At 45.2% G+C, this 10,502-nt stretch overlaps 1 protein-coding gene across 1 annotated transcript; it reads right to left on the reverse strand.

Annotated features, from left to right (window-relative positions):
* Window positions 1-758: 758 nt before the first annotated feature.
* On the reverse strand, window positions 759-3,282 carry LOC119304111 (E3 ubiquitin-protein ligase WAV3-like). Its single transcript, XM_037581273.1, has 2 exons — window positions 3,245-3,282; window positions 759-3,114 (listed from the first exon to the last, which is right to left on the reverse strand). The coding sequence occupies exons 1-2, from the start codon at window positions 3,260-3,262 to the stop codon at window positions 913-915; spliced, it is 2,220 nt and encodes a 739-aa protein (XP_037437170.1). The 5' UTR covers window positions 3,263-3,282; the 3' UTR covers window positions 759-912.
* Window positions 3,283-10,502: the final 7,220 nt, after the last annotated feature.

Below are 10,502 nucleotides of genomic sequence, written 5' to 3' on the forward strand. Positions count from 1 at the left end.
GTGTAGTTGATTTTATATTAAATTAGCGACACTTGTTTTAGGATGGAGAGAGTATTACTCAATCTTACTAACTATCTCCTCTAGACCAAAGTAGAAAGGACTAACAACAACAATCATTGGCCGCACCGACTACAACTTTAGAGATTGGACCGACCAATTAAAGTGTTTGGCATACTCGCCCATGGCTTTATTTTATTTTTCTTTATCTGTTAACTTTTATTTCCTTATAATTTTAGAAAATAAAATAAATGCTTTCAATTCAAAACCCATTTACGTATTTTAGGGAAAAGAGCTCTTGGTATTTATATTAGCATTCACCTATTTTATTTTTTTGCACATTTTGGAAAATGAAATAAATTTTTAATTGTGTTCTTTAAATGTTATAAAAGTGTAAACATTTAAAAAAATTGCACATTTCAAAAAATGCTCATGTGATTTTAGAAAGTCTTGTCATATTTGAAAAAATGGCCATGCAAATGTAGAAATGTTTTCTATTTTTATATAACCTTCACGTAGAGAAAGTGTTATGTATGTTTCAAAATATTTATGTAACTAAAATTGTTTGCATAGTTTTTTGTAAAAAAGTTCAGATAATTCTAAAAGGCATTCCATTTTTCTAGAGAAAGAGTCATGTTTCTTTAGTGTCCCAGATATGTTTTCAAGTTTTCATGAATTTTAATAGTGTTCATGAGATTTGCATTCGAGTTTACCCCAAAAAGATTTGTTTTCCACAACTCTTCAGGTGGTGTTTCAGAAAAGAAACAAACTTTTATGCGTCCCTGTAAAACACTCAGGTAGTAGTTACACAGGAGAAACACTCACCAAATTTGTCCCAGTATATAAAAAAGCAATAAAATTATTCCAAGTCCAAACTCGCTCGAAATGATAGCTTGTATGCAGAATGGCTACTGGTTACGTCTCCTTTGGGGCTTGGATCTTCACTTCGGAGCTCCCGGCATCTTCTTCTCCGGCCATGGGCGGCTGCTCCTCCTGCTGTCCTTGCTCGGTCGACGCCCCCCGCGCCACACGCGAGCGCAGCAGCATGGCGCGCATGGCCGGCGTCGCGTACGACATCGTCGCCTCGTTGGACGCCTCGGCCACTGGCGCCGCCGCCCTATATCCCCCCGCGATCGACCCCACTCCTCTTCTGATCATCCTCCTCGGTCCACCATTCCGCGCCCTCATCAACGTCTGCTGCTCCTCCGGCTCCAGCATCTGCCTGGAGGTGGCGCGCTGCTGCTGGTGCGCGCTCATGCCGGCCAGCATGTACGCCCGGCCCGACCGCATGTAGCTCTGCCGGTCTGACACGCGCTCGCGCATCTCCTGCAGCTCGGCCCCCAGTGCCATGATCATGGGGTCGCCGTCCCCTGCCGCCTCCGACTGCTCCAGCGCTCGCTGACGGTTCTCAAGGATCTCCACCGCCTCCTGGTGCTCGCCCCGCTCCGCCGCCGCCCTCGCTGCCGCGATGTCCTCTGCCGCCTCCACCCGGATGCGCTCCCGCTCCACCTCCACCGACCGCTCCGACGCGCTCGGCGCGTGCTCTGGCCTCGCCACCGCCGTGTCCTCGGCCGTCACGCTCACCTCCGCGCCGGTCGCCGCGTTTCTGTAGCTGAAGACCACTTTCACCAGAGCAGTGGTGTCGCCGTCTGTCGCTTCGGCTCTTGGCACGGCCAGGAACAGCAAGAAACGCCTCTCCTCGTCGGCGTAGAGCTCCCCAACTCGAACAGACGCAGCGCGGCCGTCCTCGTCGACGCGGCTCTCGTAACGGCCGGACTTGACGGACACGACACGAACGCCGGGGTGCACGCACGACACGGCGATGCGCGCCTCCTGGACCACGACGGAGAGCAGGCCGCCTATGCACTGCGCGAACGCGTCCTGGATCACAGCCTCTTTCTCGATGAACGAGAACGTGCCGCCTGTCGCCTCGGCTATGACGTGCATCGCGGCCGCGTCGTGGTCGTTGCCGAAGCCAAAGGTGTGGATCGGCGCGGACCACTCACCGTCAGCGCCAGTGCGCGCGAAGGAGGGCGGGACGAGCTCCTCATAGTTGTTGGTCTGGACGCCAGACGATCCACGGCGCCTCATCATGGTGTAGGTGTCTTGGCCGTCGGAGAGGAGCACGACGCTGGAGACGGCGTTCCTGTGCCGGCGCTCGTCGAGCACCTTGGCGGCCGTGCGGAGCCCCTCGGCAATGTTGGTGCCGCCGCGCGCCACGAGGGACTCCACGGCGCTCACGGCCAGTGCCTTCCCGGCGTCCGACATGCGCGTGAGCCTGGTCAGCCGGCGCGCCTCGGAGGAGAAGGACACGATGGAGAGGCGGTCGTCGGGGCCAAGGTTGTCGATGACGAACCGCATGGCCTGCTTCAGCAGCGCCAGCTTGTGGCCGCTCATGCTGCCGCTGACGTCGAGCACCGTCACGAGGTCCAGCGGCGCGCGCGGCGGCGGCTTGTCGCTGCCGGCCGCCACGGTGTTGGCCATCGATGGAGCCTTGACGTGCACGAGCACGGCGAAGTTGTCGCTGGACGAGTCCCGGGCGACGGCCGAGTACTCGGCGTGCGTCTTGACGACCACTGCCCCGTTCGACGCAGCTGCCGGTGTGCTGTCAGCTGGCTGCCCGGAGGCCGGCTCCACCTGCTCGTCGTCGTCGAAGACGACCGCAGGCTCGGGCGGCGGCTGATGATGCTGGACGGTGTGCACCGGCGGCGGCTGGTGATGCTGCATGATTTGCGCATCCGGCGGCGGCGGCGGCGGCTGGTGGTGCTGCATGATATGCCCGTGCGGCGGCAGCGGTACCTGCGCTGGGAACGGAGGCATCCCGCCGTGCATGAGAGGAGGCGATGCTATGGGCTCGCTCGGAGGCTGCACGGCGTGCATGGGAACGGGACGACCCAGCCTAGGCAGCGTACGCGGCTGCGGCTGCGGCACCGGCGCGGTGGGTCTTAGGAACGGCAGCTCTCGCCAGCGCGCGTTGCAGAGCGGGCAGACGAGGTGGCCGTGCGCGACGCTGGCGGAGATGCAATTGAAGTGGAAGGTGTGTGAGCACTCCGCCGTGAAGGTGGCCTGCCCGCCGCCGGCGGCCATGCCGCCGAGGCAGATGGCGCAAGGATTCTCCTGCGCACGCACAAACAAAAACATGATTCAGATGCCATGATGATTGACGAGCGAAATATATCAATCAAATCGATGATGAAGATGAACTGATGAACACAAAAATTGCAATCTTCATGATTCATTTGATTACCTGGTCAGGGGCTTCCATCTCTGCGACTGCAAGCTGCTGTGGAAACTGAGACGAACAAGTCAGCAGGGCAGCGGCGACATAAAACGAGGCAGATGCTTCGTCGGGAAGGAAAATAATTGTAGCAGTGTTAATTTCCGCCGTGGAGGTCACGTTCGTCGTGCTTGACCCTGACCCAAACGCCTAAATAATGTGAACTTGCTGAACTTCGCGGAAGAAATATGGTCATTCAGTACGTCGTCTGCTTCACCGTCTTAGAAAAGTGGAGAAGGACAAGGACGGTCGATGAAACTGAGGTTATCATTCCCATTGTTTTTGGGGAAGGTATTATCCGGAACTGGAATTTACACGACATGTTCGCGGAAATGACTTTGTGCTACCAGACGACGAGATGGGGCATTTCGTTTTGCTCGTTGCATTAAAAAAAGACACCGATACCCACCATACGTGTGGCATAAAAGGCATTCGCCCACACAACGTGTATGGTATGAGCTGGGGGCAGTCCACACGGACTATGTATGGGCAAATAGTAGAATTGCCATGTGTGTTTGTCTAGTTGTCATATACGCGCAACTGCAGTTGCCATCCAACAACATACGACTGTCGTGTGGGCGAAAAGCAGTTTGCCCACACGCGCATGGACTAGGTGGTGACTGTGTGGGCAGAAACTAGTTCGCCCACACAACGCAGCTAGCAAACGCGTGTTGTGGGGCATGTGGGCGACCTCTCTAACGCCCACACACCAACTTTGTGCTACGTGGCACACGAAAATTGCCTCGATGTGTTAAGATTCGTGCAAACTTAACTGGACGATGATCCAGACGTGTGGACGAGTTGCAATGTTGCTATACATGTGAGCGTTAGTGTTTTCGTAAAAAAACGAATGAAACAACTATTACTACCTTCGTCCTGCCCAAAACAGGTGGCATATATAAATTCAATCAAAAAGTCAATGTTTTCTAAGTTTTTTTTACGAATAAATACTTTCAAAGTTTGACCAAGCTCTTCTTTGCTACAGCCGCCGCCTTTCTAAAAAGATAGGGTTCCTTTGCCTTTTGCCGGCGTCGCCGTTGGCCCGGCTCGTCTGCGGTGGCTTTAGGACTATATGAGCGGAGTGGATCTCGGTCGTAGCCGATGGGAGGGCTTAGTTTTTTGATCTTTCTTCGAGTTTTTGTTAGAGTTTGTGTTAAATTATTTCTTCAAGACGGCGGCGGCTCAACTAGGCCCCGTTCTGCCTACTTGGGGGGGATCCTCTTTCCCCACTATTATTTGTGGTGGCAGGATGATTTCCTGCAAACTATTCTCAATGATGTCATGCAGGAGAATTTAATAGAGAGAAGTGCATATGACACCTCCCAACTCTAGCCCTAGTCTAATATATACCCCCAACTCCAATACCGTCTAATATACACCCGCAACTCTCAAAATTGGCCATAATTCAACCCTCCCTCCCCTGTTAACCAGTTTTGACCCAGTTTAACCGGTTTTGACTGAGTGAACAGTAAAAATAAAATTTTAAAAACCATAAATATTTTTTTTGAAAAATTTCAAAAATGTTCCAAGTTTTTTTCACCTCGTGAACAGTAAATTAAAAAAAAATCACCTTTTCAGCATGTTTGGACACCTGAGTAAATTCGAGATGTCCGTGAATTTGATTTTTTTTAAATTTCAGCTTGGTGAACAGTAAAATTGGTTTTTTTAAACCCTTTTTTGCATGGATGATGTTTGAGCGCGTGGTGATTTTTTTTGGATTTTTTTCCCAAAATACTGTTCACCATGCTGAAAATTTTGAATATTTTTCGAATTTACGGACATCTCAAATTTACTCAGGTACCCAAACACGCTGAAAAGGTGATTTTTTTTGAATTTACTGTTCACGTGGTGCAAAAACTTGGAACTTTTTGAATTTTGTTAAAAAAATATTTTTTTTGTTTTTAAATTTTTTATTTTTTACTGTTCACTCAGTCAAAACCGGTCAAACTGGGTCAAAACCGATCAACAGGGAGGGGAGAGTTGAATTCTAGCCGGTTTTGAGAGTCGGGGGGTGTATTTTAGACGGTATTGGAGTTGAGGGGTGTATATTAGACTAGGGCTAGAGTTGGGGGTGTAATATGCACTTCTCTCAATTTAATACAAAGACCTATTAATTTTGCCTCATGTCCAAATTTTCCCATTGTTAAATATGTTGATGACATCCTCATCATCTTGTCAGCTTGTTCAACCCAACTGTCCCAGCTTAAACTCCGAATTGATTCCTTCTCTAGAGCTTCTGGGCTCAAAAGCAAATTATGACAAATCAAACCTGATTCCTATACATGTATCAGAAGAGGAGGTTCATGCTCGGACTGGCATTCTGGGGTGCTCTATAGCTCAATCCCCCTTCACCTACCTGGGAGCTCCTCTCAGCATAAGAAAGCCCAAAATGGAACACTTCATGTATATTATTGAGAGAATTCAAAAAAGACTCGGTGTGTGCTCTGACTACCTGAGTTATGATGGGAGGCTGCTGATGGTCAATTATTTCCTATCTTCATTACCCACCTTCCTTATGAGTTTTCTTCTTTTTATAAAGGCATTATTACTTAAGTTGACAAATATGGGAGACATTTGTTTTGGAGAGGGAAAGATTTGGAAAGAAAGAGTCCTCCCTTTTGGCGGCAGCATGGGAGCTAGTATGCAAACCTAAAGAGCAGGGTGGATTAGGGATCCTCAATTTACAGTTACAAAACAATAGTCTGCTGATGAAGATGCTCCATAAGTTCTTCAATCATCATGATATACCATGGGGCCACTTGGTCTGGGAAGCATACCATGCCAATGTGCAACATGTTGATCAGCCTGCTGCTGCTTCTTTTTTGGTGGAGAGATTGTCTCAAACTAATGCATATCTACGAAAACATGGCCAACTGCACTGTACTCAATGGTACCTCTATCCAATTCTGGACTGATACTTGGAATGGTCAGCCTTATACTCAAATTTTGGCCTCATCTGCACTCCCTTTGCCAAGACTGATCAAATTTCTATTAGCCAGTTATGGAGCCAGGATGATCTTTTCCATCTACCTCTCTCTAAAGAGCCATTTGAACAAGTTAATTTTCTTCTCCAACTTGTGAGATTGACCTTCACACATATCATGATTTGTTGCAATGTCCAGCAGATGGAACCACTTACAAAGTCAACAACATATACAAGATTCTCATGGGTGAGCATGATGTTCTACCAGTTACTAAACGGTTTTGGCACACATGCTGTTAACTAAATCATTATATTATTTTTCCTGGCTGCTCATTAACAACAAACTAAGCACCAGGGCCATGTTACAACGCAAGAATTTCTCCCTGGAGGAATACTCTTGTTTGTTATGTCATCTGCATGAGCTTGAAACAAGAGATCACCTCTTTTTTCGTTGCCCCTTCGCTAGGGTTTGCTGGTCCTACCTTTGTCCCAACTAGGCTCCCCTATATCAGGCCATACAAATGGATATCAATGATATGAAAACTCATATAGACTTGCCTTTCGCTTTGGAGGTCATCATCCTTGCTGCCTGGGCCATCTGGACTACCTGAAATGGTTGGATTTTCAAAAGGATCCCTCCAAGCCTATACACTTGCACAAGAAAAATCAAGAATGAGCTTCAGTGGCTAGTCCACCGGGCCACGAGAATTTTTTTTCCAACCTTGAAGCCTGGGTTGATGCTCTTGTTTAGTAGGGATTTTGTATCGGAAGCGGATTAGGAGCACTCGGGTGCTCCACCCCCCTATATTCAAAAATAATTTAATAATTCAAAAAAATTGAAAAAATCGTGAATATATTTTTGAACCAAATATGACTAGGTATTGTACTCATATAAAAAGTTTGGCCAAGGAATTATTCTCGTTGACTCCATGGCAAAAAAAACAAATTTATGACCACAATATAGCATGAGTAGTATACTTGTATCTAGCATTTTCTAGGAAATCTTTGGATCTGGATACAATAAAAGTCATTCCCTATTTAATCTTTTTATACGACTGCAATACTTGGTCATGTTAGATTCCATAAAATGTTTCAGGATTTTTTGACTTTTTTTGAATTACTAAATTATTTTTGAATATAGAGGGGTGTAGCACCCGAGAGCTGATATGCATTTCCGTTTTGTATCCCCCTTTTGTTGTTTATTATTTTTCTCTCTTCTTTCCTCTAGCTATATTATTTATTCACATGTCTGTATAGTTTCTTTTTTCGTTTTGAATACTTGACTTTGTATTTGTTATTTGAAAATCAATAAAAATACACGACAAAATCCTAACCTTTTCCTAAAAAAAACATACACAAAAGTCATGGTTGAGATATTTGGGCCAGAATACTTGATGGCATCCAATGACGAAGACGAGTAAAGACTGAGGAGGTCTGGGATGTTTGGATCAATGGACCGCATGCATCGAACATGCTGTTAACTAAAGCATGTACGGCAGACCCAACCGCTCGTATCTCTGCCGGTTCGGGCAAATTTGATAATTTTGACCTGTGAACGAAAACATTTCATAAAATAAACTGCATTGCAAAAAAATTCACTCAGCTGACCGTTTTGAGTGGCGCCCGACACGAAGGGCCACACCCTACGGTGCAGCGCCTAGCTCGCAGGCGTTGCAAGTTTGTCCAGCGTGGCACTCCGGGCCCCACTCCTGGTTGTGCAGCGCCTAGCTGAAAGGAGCTGCACAGTGTAGTGCAGCGTCTAGCTGAAAGGAGCTGCACTATCTTATATTAAAACCGTTATAACTTTTAATCCGTGTATCCGATGAAAACGAGCCTTATATCAATGTTGTGCATTTTTCTATGTTCTACGCAATGATGGCATTTTTATCTATGTTAGGATCAATTTTCTTGATGAAAACTCTATGGAAAAAGTGCATCATAATATAACTGTCAGAATCTGTTAAAACTTACAAATTTGGCATGATGATATCCATTGACCTATAACTCTTATGCATTTGTATCCTACATGAGTTTTGCACTACATAATGTGTACATTCACGCCATGCCTATCCTTGCCATGTTAATCATCTTTAACATGTTCATTTCTTGCATGTAAGTGACTAACATGATATAAATGAACTTCTGTTACAGAAAGTTGCATTTTGTAAGATCCATAGTAATTAATCCTGGCATCATATGAATATTATCTAACTATGAAAGTTGGAAAATCTTATGTCTACTTTATCTCCATGTAATTTTCATACCCACTAAATATTTGCATCACTATGTTTTTGAGACACTAAAGTACCTAAGGCAATATTCTACCAGATTAACACTTATGAATTTCACCAAGTCCCTCGATGTCAAGAGAACTTCGCATTTTGTAAAATGCATAGTAAATCAACCGTGCTTCATATGGAATAACTTTATATATGAATTTGAGCATCTCCATGTCTACTTTCAGTATACCACACATGTTTTCACAAAACATGTTCATATCTTGAGTTTTACCAAACCCCTTGGCATGAACTTGATATGTTTTCCATTTAGAATTTTGTGCAGATCGGTTTAGTTTTCCTGCTAGCTAAACTTTGTTTTTCATTATTCTAGTAAGATAAGCCTTCTGACTTCCAGCTAGTAGCACCAACAACTAGTTTTTCTGCTAATTCTGTTTTGTCATCCTGGTTAGCACTAGGGTGTCCTAAGCTATCAAGTTCAAACCGACTCACTCTGTACCGACCTTATACCCTATATATATAGCAGTACGCAATACAAGCAACTACATCTTTTTTCAGTAGCCTAAAAGTTGAGGTCAAATCAAAGAACATGTGCTCTTGCTACTGACAACAAACATTATAAGTGTTAAATTTTAAGAGTATATAAGTATATATCTTTACAAAATGCAAAGTTCTATTGACATCCAGTGACTTGGTGAAATTAACGTGTTAATCTAGTAGAATATTGCCTTAGGTACTTTAGTGTCCCAACAACATAGTGATGCAAATATTTAGTGGGTACGAAAATGACATGGACATTGATGAGGCACGGACTAGCGAGGCGCTAATTTGTGCGTGTAGATGGCCCGGTCTTTCACGGCGATGCTTGATCAACAGTCCGTCTTCTTGTTCCTCCTTGCAACCTCCAAGAATAATTTTCACCCACGTATGAAAATACACGAATAAAAATAATGATCTTCTTGGATCAGCACGTAGGTGTTGATGTGATGATCAACCCTCCGTTGCTAGTAAATTTTCACGATAGAAAAATCATAGATGATATACAAGATATGGTCGCCCGAAACTCGGATGTTTTCAGTATGTCTCATAACTCACGAATAAACCAAAACTGCCCCATGATGATCCTCCCCACGCCATGTTTTTCTTATAGTCCAAATCTGGTCATACTATGCATACATGACCATGCACGTCTCTTCGTCTTGAATCTAATGCATGCAACACTTCGTTGATCTTTGGTCTGCTAATTACAGAATTTATTCTCGATCCACACAACTGACATACATGACCATCGTTTCCTTGATGCAATCTGACCGCATGCATGACATTATTTTCCAATGCCTTCTCTCCTTAACTGGCTTAGCTTCGATAGCATTAACAATTGATGGTGCCATGCCCGTATCAGACATAAAGTAGACATAAGATCGATTTTCCAACTTCCATAATTAGATCATATTCATATGATGCCAGGATTAATTACTATGAATCTTACAAAATGCAACTTTTAGGGGTAGAAGTTCATTTAGTCACTTAGATGCACAAAATGAACATGTTAAAGATGATTAACATGGGAAGGACAGGCATGGTGTGAAAGTACACATTGCGTAGTGCAAAACTCATGTAGGATGCAAATGAATAAGGGCTATAGGTCAATGGATATCATCAAGCCAAGTTTGCAAATTTTAACAGATTCTGTCATTTATATTATGATGCACTTTTGCCACAGAGTTTTCATCAAGCAAATTGATCCTAACATAGATGAAAATGCCACCATTGCGTAGAGCACAGAAAAATGCACAACATTCATATAAGGCACGTTTTCATCGGATACACGGATTAAAAGTTACAACAGTTTTATATAAGATAATGCAGCTCCTTTCAGCTAGGCGCTGCACAACCAGGAGTGGGGTCCGGGGTGCCACGCTGGACAGACGTGCAACGCCTGCGAGCTGGGCGCTGCACCATAGGGTGTGGCGCCTTCGTGTCGGGCGCCACTCAAAACAGTCATCTGGGTGAATTTTTTTCAAAGCAGTTCATTTTGTGAAATCTTTTCGTCCACATGTCAAAATTG

Source organism: Triticum dicoccoides, chromosome 5A, assembly GCF_002162155.2.
Source record: "Triticum dicoccoides isolate Atlit2015 ecotype Zavitan chromosome 5A, WEW_v2.0, whole genome shotgun sequence".
NCBI lineage: Eukaryota > Viridiplantae > Streptophyta > Magnoliopsida > Poales > Poaceae > Triticum > Triticum dicoccoides.